The sequence below is a fragment of the Primulina huaijiensis genome, chromosome 3 (genome assembly GCF_012295235.1).
Source record: "Primulina huaijiensis isolate GDHJ02 chromosome 3, ASM1229523v2, whole genome shotgun sequence".
NCBI classification, from domain to species: Eukaryota; Viridiplantae; Streptophyta; class Magnoliopsida; order Lamiales; family Gesneriaceae; genus Primulina; species Primulina huaijiensis.
In genome coordinates, this window is record NC_133308.1 from 23,530,176 (window position 1) to 23,543,785 (window position 13,610).

General features: G+C 34.5%; 3 protein-coding genes across 5 annotated transcripts; 1 reads left to right on the forward strand and 2 right to left on the reverse strand.

The window, feature by feature from the left end:
- Nucleotides 1-6: 6 nt before the first annotated feature.
- LOC140973867 (staphylococcal-like nuclease CAN1) lies at nucleotides 7-1,851 on the forward strand. The gene is made up of 4 exons (XM_073436969.1): nucleotides 7-14; nucleotides 441-600; nucleotides 800-868; nucleotides 1,666-1,851. Exons 2-4 carry the CDS (start codon nucleotides 466-468, stop codon nucleotides 1,762-1,764), a joined length of 303 nt encoding a protein of 100 aa, XP_073293070.1. The 5' UTR covers nucleotides 7-14; nucleotides 441-465; the 3' UTR covers nucleotides 1,765-1,851.
- A 249-nt stretch (nucleotides 1,852-2,100) lies between these two features.
- On the reverse strand, nucleotides 2,101-6,228 carry LOC140973866 (uncharacterized). 3 transcript variants are annotated; one of them, XM_073436967.1, is made up of 4 exons: nucleotides 5,932-6,228; nucleotides 3,272-3,335; nucleotides 3,120-3,171; nucleotides 2,101-2,147 (listed from the first exon to the last, which is right to left on the reverse strand). In XM_073436967.1, exons 1-4 carry the CDS (start codon nucleotides 6,223-6,225, stop codon nucleotides 2,132-2,134), a joined length of 426 nt encoding a protein of 141 aa, XP_073293068.1. In that variant the 5' UTR covers nucleotides 6,226-6,228; the 3' UTR covers nucleotides 2,101-2,131. The 3 variants fall into 3 exon arrangements, with proteins under 3 accessions (XP_073293068.1, XP_073293067.1, XP_073293069.1); XM_073436966.1 differs by lacking the exon at nucleotides 2,101-2,147 and adding an exon at nucleotides 2,170-2,608; XM_073436968.1 differs by lacking the exon at nucleotides 2,101-2,147 and adding an exon at nucleotides 2,555-2,605 and having other exon boundaries at nucleotides 3,090-3,171.
- A 1,162-nt stretch (nucleotides 6,229-7,390) lies between these two features.
- On the reverse strand, nucleotides 7,391-10,005 carry LOC140973868 (uncharacterized). The gene is made up of 2 exons (XM_073436971.1): nucleotides 9,812-10,005; nucleotides 7,391-9,371 (listed from the first exon to the last, which is right to left on the reverse strand). Exon 2 carries the CDS (start codon nucleotides 9,304-9,306, stop codon nucleotides 7,615-7,617), a length of 1,692 nt encoding a protein of 563 aa, XP_073293072.1. The 5' UTR covers nucleotides 9,307-9,371; nucleotides 9,812-10,005; the 3' UTR covers nucleotides 7,391-7,614.
- Nucleotides 10,006-13,610: the final 3,605 nt, after the last annotated feature.

Genomic DNA, 13,610 nt, shown 5'->3' on the forward strand with positions numbered 1-13,610 from the left:
CGAATAAGACTAAGGTAAGGAAACTGTTAATTGTATTGAGGAGCACCCTTTTGTAGAGGCAGAATAAAGATTTTGATTCATCATGTTGGTTAATGTAATAATGCTCAAGTAAAGGAAACACAATGGTAGTAATTTCGGATTCTGAGGCAGAATCAAGATTTTTGACAATCAACGTTTTGTTGCGTAGGCCGTAGCACTCAAGTATCTTGGTTAGTGGATCCCCTTAGGCTTATTAACCACTCCATAATTTATTGTGGAACCAAGTAGGATGTAATAGAATGCCACTGGAAATATATATGCATATGCATAGGAGAATGAAAGATTGAGGGAGAAAATCCCCCACACGCCTTCTCTTTTGCAACTATGACTACCCTTACTCTTCATGCATCAACCCATTTATACAATGCAAGTTAAAATGGATCTTAAATGCAATGTGACAGGGGAATTGACGCACCCGAGAGTAAAATGGATTATGGACAAAGGGCAAAGGAAGAACTGACTAATATTGTTCAAGGCAAGTGTTTAAGAGTTTTGGTGTTCGATGAGGATCGTTACAGTCGCTTTGTAGCAGATGTTTATTGTAACGGTGTATTCGTGCAGGTACTGGATTTTTATACATTTTTTTGAAAATTTTAGTCTTACTAAATCAAAGTCACTAATGTTCATCAAAACTTTAAAAAAATTATGTGGGTGCAGTGTGCAAAAAATGTTATTACGGCATATCTATTTTTGCAATGCACTTTTATTTGATTTAATGTCCAGGGAAAAACAGAGACTTTCTGAATGCTTATTTGTGTAGGAATCAATGCTTAAGAAGGGACTAGCATGGCATTATAAAGCATATGATCAACGGCCCGAATTGGATAAGGTAACTTCTCTATTTTTATGCTGGGCAAACTCTGAAATTTGGTTGAGCACAGAGTTATTAAATGCCCATAAAGTGTACGCTTACCTAAACGAGGCTCGTCCTTTGTGATTCAATATAAAAGGCACAACACTTCAATGGAGTATGCTCTCAACGATAAAGCCGAAGCCTTGGTATACTTTTAAGGCTCAAGGTGCCTTTTAATGGCGTCTTAAGTAAATCCAAGATGAAATGCAAGATAATAGCACTTCATTTTGCTTATATGCTAATAACTAAGTGCTTATTTTTCATCTAATTTAATAGGTTGTAAAGCATATTGAATCATATAAGATGAAGTCTTCATCTTATATTTGAAGTATACCATATCATCTTTTTATGCACTTAACCTCCACGAAACGTGCACCTTGCGTTGCATCTTGAACCTAAGCTTCACTTGTTGGCGTAGGTGTCTTGCAAACCAACTATTGGTGGTTATGTTATCTAATTTGAATATTTCTTATTTCAAATATTGGTATTGGTATTATCTAGACATTTTTTTTACGTGCATACACATGTTTAGCATAGATGAAAAACCTTGGGATTGCTTTTTCAACGTAAAATGTGATCGCTAAATCGTTGGGAATCATGAATAACTATGACTGAAAGTTCTTCCGGCCATTATCAATTTTTATCCAGGGCTGTGAAAGGATCATAATGTATGTTCTTTATGAAACTAGAGTCTGTTTTTTGAGTGGAGTGGTGACATTGGGTCTAACATAATCATTTTGCACCTTTCTTATTTGTGTTGTATTATAATGAAGTGGGAGAGAGAGGCTCGGGCCAAGCGTGTTGGATTATGGGCATCATCCAACCCTCAAATGCCATGGGAATGGAGGAAGAACAAGCGTGAAGGTAGATAACTGAAAACCAAGAATCTTCAAATAGTGAAAGATTAGGAATCACTAATATTTATTGTTGAAGCATATTGTTAATCATCATGTAATAATATATTATTATTATTATTATTATTATTATTATTATTATTATTATTATTATTATTATTATTATTATTATTCTTGTTGTTGGTTAAAAATTGTAAAAGCTTACTGGAACTTGCATAAATTGATTCAAGGACAAATTAATAATCAATATATTGCAAACTCAGCATTGATGCATTAAAACAACACATTCCTCAAGCTAGAGTAACTCAAAATTCGCTACTCGAGCAAGTTTGAACACCAGCAGGGAAAGCTTGTCAATGCACCTTGCTTTCATTCACCCTCTTTACTAACACCTATTTTCTCTGACAAACTAATATGCAACAATTTGAATCAAGATTTCCAATGCAAAATGATTTATTACCATATAAGGAAATGCTACATGTACATACAAAAACATTTTCCAAATGATACAATCGAAAACTAAAAACTAGAGAAATTTTTTAGCAAGAAACCAAGAAAAACCACGGATCTGTGACAAACTTGGAATGAAAGTGTAATCATTTGAAAACAATAGGTGTAAAAAGGCAGAAGTCTATCACAGAGGTCTGATAATCTTAGGTGTTTGTGCAGCATACAATTACAAATACTATCATAAACGCGTAGCAGTTCAATGCACAATTTTTCAAGAGTGCAACAGTTGGACAAGTATAATATATTGTGCAATGTGCGCCACTGGATCTCCAGAAAATGTTGCCAAGATCGCGTCACAAAGTGTAAATTTAGTGTCATCATTAGGAAATCCAGTAGTTCGTCTGAAACACATGTGCAGTGCAAGTGTAGGGTTAAATGAACCGAAGAACCGATTTCCAAGAAAATAAGAAAAAGATGCATCATTTTGATAAGCACATCACACTTTTCTTCAGAACTAAACATGCATTTTTAACTTCTTGTTCTGGAGACAGCACCATCCAATATCAAATTCTTGACAAATTTATTGTAAACCATTTGATGGTGCAATAATTTTGTAGGACTGTAGTTTCATTAAATTCATTAGTGGAAATTTTTGAAAAAATCATGCCTCTTGCTCGTGTAGCTTTAGAGTATTGAGAAAGTGCCAACTTCTTAAAAGTTAAAAACCAGCACGCATGAAGGTGAAAAGTGCAAGCAATGCCATGGCAGTTCATGCTATCATATCATATGAAATGGATAATTAAAGACCCAAATGTAGTAAACAGAAGCAATTAGTCATTAGCATAAATTTTCATTAAAAGTGCACAGAGAATTCATCTCAATTTGTTATCACCCATGTTCCACAAAAAAACATCTCGACCTACTTGACATCTTCCTTGGTATCATCAGAATCCGAGTCACTCGCATTATAAAAACCTAAAGAAAAAAATAATATTCTCAAGACTAGACAGAAAACAAGGGAGGAATCACATGGAACCACAGATATTTCTGTAGATTAAGGAAACAAAAAATGCACCTGGATGCTTATTGCCAACTTTCCACACTGAATTCCGGAATGCCCTGCCTATCCACGTTCTTCCCTGAATTCAAAAACCATGAGAAACTAACGCACTTCCATAATCCATATTCAAACAAAGGTCGAATCTTTGATGATTCCAATATAAAAAGGTCGAATCTTTGATAATTCCAATATCCAAGACTGAGTTGCAAACATTTCTAAGTAGGTATCCCTTTCGAGAACACAAGTATTTTTGGCCAATGGACTTCACAAACCATACCTAATTCCTGCGGATTTATTACACACTAGTAAGCTAATATTATCAAGAACTGTTTGCTTTTGAAATAAACCATAACGGAATCATCCTCATTTATCTATACTTGTATGCTTTCTTACACTGTTGTGCATGACGTCTTTGTGACTTTGTCCGTAAAATTTGCGAACCACAGAGAATAACCTATGGTCGTGCAAATATACATTCCTGGGCCAATTAAAAAAGTATGAGTGAGAGAGAAAATATTTAAAAAACAAGGATTCTGACCTTTTTTTTTTAAGAAACAAGGAGTTTACTTTTGATTATCAATTAAACTCTTTAACTTAATTAATTCTCCTTTTCTTTTTCTTCTCGGTCGACACAGATTCTATTTTGAGAAAATCTAATAGTCCACTCAGAAAAATTGGTCGACCAACATTAATTTTCTTGGTCGACCAAAATTTTGTTGGTCGACCAAGAATTCCTTTTCTTTTTCTTCTCGGTCGACATAGATTTTATTTTGAGAAAATCTAATAGTCCACTCAGAAAAATTGGTCGACCAACATTAATTTTCTTGGTCGACCAAGAAGTGGTCGACCAAACCAAGAAGAAACCTGCCATGTTTTTTTTTATTGTTTTTATTATTAATTTTTGTCCATTTTAATTATCTTATTATCTTAATTTTTGTTGAATTTTGTAAGATATACCTTTGGGTCGACCCAAAATCAAAGCAACAAGGGTCGACCCAAAAACAACAAGGTCTACTTTCTTTCGACCCAGCTAAATATGTGATTCATATGTTAAAACATGTAATATTATATAACATTATTGTGAAATTGTGATTCATATGTTAAAAACATGTAACATAGTTGGTTGTGAAATTGTGATTCATATGTTAAAACAACATGTAACATAGTTGGTTGTGAAATTGTGATTCATATGTTAAAACATGTAACATAGTTGTGGAATTGTGATTCATATGTTAAAACATATAACATAATTGTGAAATTGTGGCTCAGATGTCAAAACACATGTAACATAGTTGTGAAATTGTGACTCATATGTCATAACATGTAACAAAATCATGTAACATTATATAACATACTTGTGAAATTATGTGATTCATATGTTAAAAACATGCAACATTGGTCAAAATTGTGTAATTATCCGTCAAAATTAAGTAATTATCGGTCATATTTGTCAAATATATGGATTCATGTGTTAGAAAAAAGGTCGACCCAAAAGCAACCTTGATCGACCCAAAATCAACATGGGTCGACCCAGAGATCAACATGGTCAACCCAAAATATCAACATGGATCAACAAGGTCGACCCAGAAATCACCATGGTCGACCAAAAAACTGACCAACAACAAAATTCCACCATAAATACTTAATACTTAAATCGAAATAAAAAATATCTATACAATGTCCAATAATTAAAAGATCAATACAATGTCGAATGATTATCAAACATATTACAATGTCCAATAATTATAAAGATCAATACAATGTCCAACAATCAACAATAATCGACCATCAATTGGTCGACCATCCAAAGCTTTGGTCTTTACCAAAGCTTAGAATTGGTCGACCATTGCAATGGTCGACCAATTCAAAAAATTGGTACCATTTGAATTGGTCGACCAATTCTTCAAAGAATTGGTCGACCAAAGCTTTGGTCTTTGACCAAAGCAATGGTCGACCATTGCTTTGGTCAAAGACCAAAGCTTTGGTTTTGGCCAAAGCTTTGGTCGTTGGTCGACCAAGCAATGGTCGACCATGGTCTGTATGGTCGACCATACAATGTCCACGCTTGGGTCGACCAAAAGTTGATCGAAATTTTCTTTCTCAACCAGTCGATCGATGAACGAAAATAAATAATAAATCGAAATAAACGTTAATATTATCAGATTACTGTTAGTCATTGTGTCGATTTGCGTTAAGAATTGTAGCCGGAAAGGAAATGGAAAAGGGTTGACGAAGAGGATTTAGGTTGAGTCGACTGATGAGAATAGAATGGATGACTAATGAGAATGAATTATGTGTTTAAAGTAAATTTATATATGTAATCAAATTTAATAATATATTTACACATAAAACACAGGGACATTTAAGTAAATTGACTTATGGATCTTTTTTTTTAAATATTTCATATTGCACTCCCTTTTCCCTAAATTTCCCTACATTCCTAAACTAACTTCAAGAACATCTCCCCTTCCCCTTAACTTCACCACACTAATTGTCTCCCTGACCATTAAAACAACATTATTTAGTTTGAACATCTATTTTCTCAATTCAATCTTTCCGCAAATAAGTTTTAAAAAAATCCCTCAAAACGTAGAATTTAACAAAACAAACAAGCACGATATAAGAAATAAAGACCCATTAACTCTAAAGAATGACAAATAACTAATGGAAAGTACCTTATGGGCATCTCTGGGAACCCCGTACCCGCTGTAATACATTCGTCCCACGAGCACCTGCATGGCAATATCACCAGCCTTGGCTTCTTTGAGAGTATATTGAAACCACTGGGTAACGCAGTCGCTAACAACCTCCGCCGCTGCTCGAGTTCTCGGTCGCCTCCATATGCCGTATGGACGAGGATACACTATTGTCCGGATATAATATGGGTCGGGTCTTGGGTCCGGCGACGCCTTTGGTTGTTGGAGGCTGTTACCTTGGCTAGTCGTTGGAATCTCTGCGCAGATTGACATGATTTTCCCGTGAAATAATTTTTTTATTTTTATTTTTTTGCAAATAATTTTCTTTTAAAAATCGTAATATTATTACAAGGTTAATCAACAAAGAAAAAAATTCACCATTCATCCAAACAAATGAAGGGGAGATAAAAGTAAAACGGGTACTATGATGGGTTACTTTATTAGCCGATCTATGTTCATGAATAATCTCAGATACCATAAGTGCTTTCATGTTCTCTATTATTTCTGTCGTGCAGGATCAAATATAGTCAAGATACACCAAACGATACTCATGTTTGGTTGTGATTGCCTGCACCGCCAGAAGTGATTTTGATGCAACTTTGACTATCTTGAAAAACTTTCTCATATAGCAGTTTAATGCCTTCTCGGATTGTCAGGAGTTCACCATGAGCTACAGAAATTGGTTGATTAATTTGTTTTCCGAATGACAATAGTAGCCGATCTTGAGTGTCTCGAACTACTCCACCAACGCTATATTGATTCTTATCCTCGTTCACGGCTGCATCTACATTAAGTTTGAGAGTGCACGACCTTGGTAGTTGCCAAGTCTTCTCCTGGCTTCCTCGCTCAGATGGGCAGGCAATTGTCTCCTTCATTCGTGCCTTTTGAAATTCAGATAGCATTGCAGAGCTCCATGAGATATTTTCGGTCATCGGTTCCTCTTGTCGCCATGAAGAAATTTCAGCTTTTCTCTTCAAATTGCCCGTGTATGTATTGCTAGATATTCAAACTCCGCTTTGGTCATTTGGTCTTTCAGCCATAGACATATCTCCATAGTGGTGGTTCGGGAAGCTTTTCTTGAGACATGTTGGAACGGTGTTTTCTCCCATAGGACTTTAAGAGCAGGGCAGAAGAATAGAACATGACAGGAAGAATCCATGAGAAAATTACACATCATACAAGATTCACTGACTGGCAAATGTTGACGACTTNTTTTTTATTAAATTTTTTTTTTTTTTTTTTTGTTCATTAAAAAAAATAGATTTCTGTTATCTTGAATCGAACATTATAATTCATTACAATGATATTTGTTGTTAATTTCAAAATGTGAGAATAATAATTTTAATCCATTTTATTTTAATATATTCCAATGAGATTCAGTATCTCTTCCCACCAAGTAAACTTCCATCTTTCCTAGAGATGGAAGGATACAGGACACTTCAAAAACAAAAGAAAATCCAATAACTTGACATCTTTGAATTCATTTACACATATACCAGAAAACTCAATCTCTTATGGCATCTGGGAATCAAGAAGTAACAGAATAGACACTCCACCCTAGACTTACATAAAGTTACAACACAAGGGTCGTCATAAGAGCGATTTTATGGATTATCTGAATGTATCGATACAAATAGCACGACGGTTCAAAGATACTTCATGCTATATCAAGTCTCTTCGTATAACCGAAGGAGCCGGCGGCGACATTGTTTCATCTCTACCGTGTGCAAAAGATCCGTGTTCTATAACAGAATGCTCGGCAACATGCCTTTGGTGCTCATTGAAAAAACGGCTTGGACTAGGGGAGTTAGCCTTCATGATATGTGATGGAGAAGAGTTGTTGGCGGAAGGAGAACCAGGACCAGATATAAATTGGAATTCTCCATCTTCACGAGGCAACGGGGATATAGATGATACATCGTCTTTTTTCTTGCAAAACTTATCCTCTACGATATCATACGAATTCCCAGTTCTTACTTCTTGAGCAAGTGAGCACCAACAGCAGAAAAGCCACAGAGCACAATCGGTAACAGCAGGTTTACCACAGCAAAATTTATATGGTGGCAAGTTGAATCTCTTCCGCATTTGTATCCTCCAAAATCCGCCGTAAAGTAGTCCAAACACACACAGGAAAATTCCAGTCACACCTAAAGCCTCGCGGACAGTCTCGTTGTTGATATTGATAGCAGCAAGATTGAAAATCCAAAAAGGAGCCATACAAAATAGAAGAAACGTTGCAATGTGGACGTACATGTTGCCTAGCCCGAGCCTCTCCATATTCCATCCAAAAACACAAAAGCTACAGAATAATGAGAGGTAAGCCAGGGAAATATCGTCCCAAAAATCAAGAATACCTCCACTCCACCATGGCTTCGTCTCAACGGTTCTTTGCTCATCTCTTGACGCAAATGAGAATCTCTTTTCCAGTGATCTTCTCCTCAATTGTTCTTGCTTTGTACTATCATCGGTGGTAATTGGAATCGCTGCTTCTTCATCTATTTCCGGCTCATAGTCTTTGCCAAGAGGGCTAAGCATAGAGTAAATTCCAGCAAATGCCGGAGCACCAATTGCTACAGATATACACAATCCGACCCCAATTGGGGGTCGTTCCGACCTCTTATAGCCCAAATTAAGACCACATAATGCATATTGAGCAAAACAGTTAACATTGAGCAGAATCACAACTACCATCATATGCGCCCATTCGTGGGGTTTATATGTGCCATTCTTGCAGTATATTTTACGAAGCTTCACAACATCTTCGGGCTTCCATTTCAATAATAACACAAAGTGATATATTCGTTTAGGGTGTTGATACAAACACATGAGTGTGAACAGCGCATTGAGAATCTGATTATTGACTTCGAACCAAGCATCTCTTTGCGACTTCTTCGGGAGAGCGTGGTTCAGCATTCCAGTCATGACCATGAATAGAATAGCACCGGAAACAGCCACACACACGATCCAAACTAAAAGAGCCAAATTCATGGGATTCCTTATCCATTCTTGGCTGATCTTCCCAAGACTATTCCAATCGATTTTCCGAGAAAATATTCGCTGAAAGCGTTCACGAATATGAAGACTGCTAGAAGATGGCACCGAGCGCGAAAATACATCCCTCTCCTCGGCTATGCGTTGAAACTTCACAGATGGAGAGTCCAATTTACCAAACTTAAAGAAATTGAGCTTCTTGGAAAGAGGAGAAAGGCCATCTTTGAACCCATTTCCCGATATTTCATCACTTATAAGACCCCTTTGAGACGTTGAAATATGAAGAGGGGCGAGATTCTTGCCTTTAACAACACTAAACCCCTCACCTTCACCAGTTTTCTCGCAATTATCATTTGACACCATATTGATTTGTACTATGCTATGCAATGAAATCAGCCCTTTCCCTTCCTCAGATAAAACAACCAATTCTGTTGTATATGTTCGACAAGAAATGCCAATAAGTTAATGACCCTTTACTGAAGATAATAAAAGGAACGAACAAAACTTAAAAAAAAAAAAACTGAAATAGTCAATCTATGTTCAGCCAAACAAGCTATATGCTATTCACATCAAGAAGAGAGGGAACTCAAAAATCATAAGCCCATATTGCATCATTGATAAAGAAAATAATAACCTAGATTCCATCTATGATTAAATCTAGCAAAAATTCTCAAACTAAATCAATCAATTCCAAAAAGTATGAAATAAAATTGGAGTATGACTAAGAAAACCAATCCTCAAAATCGGGGGAAAACACATACTTGGGCGTAAAATTTCTCAGCTATATCAACCGGTAAAGAAAATAAACACTGAAAATTAGAGAAAATAAACCAATGATACCTCAAGAAAAAAAGTTATAAAAACTCACCAATTGGAAAGGATTACAAGAAAAACATACGAGCTCGAACGTTTTCTGGTAAAGACTCAATCTTGAGGTTGTTCAGCTGATTTCTACTGTCAATTGTTTGGTTCTTTTCTTGCTGTCTTTTTCCGAAAGCTGGAAAGCTTCCGAAGGAGGATAAAAAATTCAAGTGGCTGCAACAAAGCGAGGCACTAATCAGCGCCTTGTTTACAAAATAATGTTAATTGCTTCACTTTTATTAATTTTTTTATTTTTATAATTAATTTTAAATATTAAAATAATAATATCAACTCAAAATCCCAAGCCGAAACAAACTTTCTCTGCCTTCTATAATTTTAAAAAAAAATGTGTACATACTCCCGAGGTCCAAAATTATTTTTTCAGATGTAATTTGGTATAAAATATTGAGAATATAGAACATATATATATATATTATATATATGATATTACACAACAAATTATTTTAGATTTGATATAGAAGATAACATTTTGAGTATAAAATTTGAACAACTATATTAATATCAATATTTTTATACTTTGGTTTTGTGCTCTATATTAGTAACCAATCTAAAAGATTTTATACTGAAATATCATATATCAGTATCACATTTTTCTGTTTTATATCAATTTTCATCCGAAAAAACACGTGTCATTAATACCAAAATTTGTTATACATGTTTGGATAATAAAAAAATCATATATCAGTGTCGGATCTGGAACATTTAAAACCCAAATATCAATACCAGATTTTCAAAGTTTTGTATCAAATTTTCATCCGAAAAAGACATATTATTAATATCAAAATTTGTTATGCACGTTTGATACTCAGAAATCATATATTAATGACATATCTGAAACATTTAGTTTTCAAATATCATAGATTAATAGTAGTTTTTCAAGGTTTTGTACCGAGTTTTCATCCGAAAAAGTACATGTCAATAATATCAAAATTTGTTATATATGTTTAGAAAAATCATATATTAGTGGCATATCTAAAATATTTAGTTCTCAAATATCATATATTTGTTCCAGATTTTCAATGTTTTGTACCGAATTTCATCCAAAAAACACACGTGGGCTCAGGGATTGCAAAAACATTTTTTGTGTTAATCAAGAATTGCTGAAAAAGAATAAATAGGACAGAAACGTAATACACATTCAACTAGTGCAAAAACATTTTTTGTGTTAATCAAGAATTGCAGAAAAAAAAAATGACAAACTTAATACACATTTAACTACTGAAATAATTATTTATTGATCATTTGCTCATATTTTATTATTATTTCTTAATTTTGTTGTCTATAAATTACATCTAATATAAAGTTCCAAATTTTGTTTTTATGAAGGTCCTACTTAATTTAGTTTTAATGTATATAGGTGTTTTAGTTATTCCAAAATAGACAGAACATAATATAACAGTGTTCTAAAAAGCGATGGACTAGCAGCCACCCACTTCCTAGAGCCTAGGCGCTTAAGCAGCCCCTCTATGCAGTTTTTATTTTTTTTTATTTAAATATCTAATTTTCTTTTTTATCTCCATATTTCTCTTATAATTTCTCTATATCATACTTTAACTCAAAATTAAAAGCATATCATCTTTTTTTTATATAAATTGATAGAAAAATATGTTAAACAATCTTTTCTAAAAAATTAAAAAGTTCTATATATTACATTAGACAATTGCGCGAATTTAAAAATCGAGATGATGGGCGATCGCTTAGCGCCTAGACGGTCCTAAGAGGCACCTTTTATAACACAGTAATATAAGCAAATAATTAGAATAAAATACTAAATTCAGTCAAGAAAAAGTACACAAATCAATATCTTTTTATATATCTATCTTAATGGAATGTTAACATTAGATTTTATTATAGAATCTACGATCACTATTTTTTTTTATGTACACTCAAAATTTTGAACTAATGCATTAGTTTGAAAATCAGGTCAGTACATAAATGAAACGTTGACGTAAATGATTCCGCTTTTGGTCTCTATTTACTGGATCAGGTTATTACCATCCCTAGTTAAATCAACAAACACAAATATGAGATAGCTGACTAACATCGCTTTAAAATAATTCAAAATATGTAATGTTCATGGAAAACAATGTGAATGATTTATGTCAGACGCCAAAATTAACTCACCACTAGTTAAATAATGAGTCTCAAACTATATCAATTAGTGTTTTTAAAACCGGATTGGACGGATCCGGTTCAGACTAAGTTTAATAACCGCTTTTACGGTCAAATCGGTCGTAAATCGATGAATCGGTTAAAAACTGTCCGACCTGTTCAGCCTTTTTAATTTTTTTTTTAAAAAATTTAGAATTTGATTATTCTCTTATATTTTTTTTTTAAAAAAATATTTTTTATATTTACATTTTAAATATAATTTATATATATATATGATTATTTGGATTTTGAAATTTGTTAGATTTTTTATTTTAACAATATTTGTTATGTTAAGCGTGCATGAGTGAGAATAGTACTAGGATGACTGACTTCTTGGAAATTTCTTGTGCGTCAAGCTGCTGATGACATTGTGCCGTTTGATCTGGTTGGCTAGGTGGAATGTAAAATAGTGACGTCAGATCTTAACGGATAATACTATCTCTGTTGGGAATACGGTCGGTGGTAGGAAAAGGTCATATTGAACCAAAGATAGACACATACATCCCCGAACTCATTGGCCTAACATTCAGCCGGACCCATTAGCATTTAAGTAGGTTCTAACGCCCCAGACTCGACAACTATCCCTACTGTATCAAGACGGGTCTTTCTAGCGTTCTTACGTCCTCACTCACACGCACTCTAGGAAACTTTTCAATGGGTCACTCATCTCAGAATTGTCTCAAATTTATTACGCTGAACTTATGAGCTTTTATGTGTCGAGCTCTCGAAAAAAATATGAATCTTCTTGATATGAATAGTACCTATCAAATATTTTAAGCATCCTTCAACTGCACAGTCTCATACCTTAACAGTATTTGGAATCTCTCTCATTTCGTTGTGAGATCGGTTCATTCATATTTTCTTCGTCTAGAAGTTGAACAGGAGCCGCTCATTGTCCGTGCAACCTCATGGCACCAGCGATCACCACCCGTCTCTTCGGCCTCAGATGTCACATATGTGTACTTTGCCCTCCCACGAATATAAGAAAATAAAGTTGCGTTTTAGCTAACATCTATAGTTTTTGGCATAGTGATAGACGTTCGATCCTAATAATTGGTATCAAAACTAGGTCATGGGTTCATGTCTTTCAAGGAGCATATTTCTATACTTCATCGAAAGAATGTTAAGTCAATTATATATGAGTGAGAGTAATATTGAGATGATTGACCTCCTAAGAAGTCCTCGTGTTTCAAGTTGTTGACGTTGCGTTGCTTGATCTGGGGGACTAGGTGGACCGTAAAAGATTGACGTTAGATTTTAACAAATAATATTATCTCTACTGAGAAAGGGCTGATGGTAGGAAAATTGTAAGATCTGTCTCTAAGAGATATGATGCAATACCAACAGATAGCTATACATCCCCTCGTACTCATTTGCCTCACATCCAGACCTATTTGTGCTCAAATAGGTACACTTTGTGCAGAGTATAAGGAAATAAACTTGCGTTTTGACTAACAATTATAACTTTTTGTCTAGTGGACTTAACCCATTTGATCCGCCTCTAAATGGGTTGATATTTCATCAATCCAACCCCCTATTATATATGGCTGGGTGGGCTGGGCCGATGTGTTTAGCCTATTTTGACAACTCTACTAATAGTAAACGTTTGATATTAATAATATTAGAGTTTATTT

Bases quoted from the DNA above. Each gene is read 5' to 3' on its own strand.
- LOC140973868 (XM_073436971.1), bottom strand. From the start codon at position 9,306: ATGGTGTCAAATGATAATTGCGAGAAAACTGGTGAAGGTGAGGGGTTT.
- LOC140973866 (XM_073436966.1), bottom strand. From the start codon at position 6,225: ATGTCAATCTGCGCAGAGATTCCAACGACTAGCCAAGGTAACAGCCTC. The intron at 3,336-5,931 runs GTACTTTCCATT...TTTTGAATTCAG, and splicing joins TTCCCAGAGATGCCCATAAG to GGAAGAACGTGGATAGGCAG. The intron at 2,609-3,119 runs GTAGGTCGAGAT...CTTGCACTGCAC, and splicing joins GATACCAAGGAAGATGTCAA to ATGTGTTTCAGACGAACTAC.
- LOC140973867 (XM_073436969.1), top strand. From the start codon at position 466: ATGGATTATGGACAAAGGGCAAAGGAAGAACTGACTAATATTGTTCAA. The intron at 601-799 runs GTACTGGATTTT...TTATTTGTGTAG, and splicing joins GTAACGGTGTATTCGTGCAG to GAATCAATGCTTAAGAAGGG. The intron at 869-1,665 runs GTAACTTCTCTA...ATTATAATGAAG, and splicing joins AACGGCCCGAATTGGATAAG to TGGGAGAGAGAGGCTCGGGC.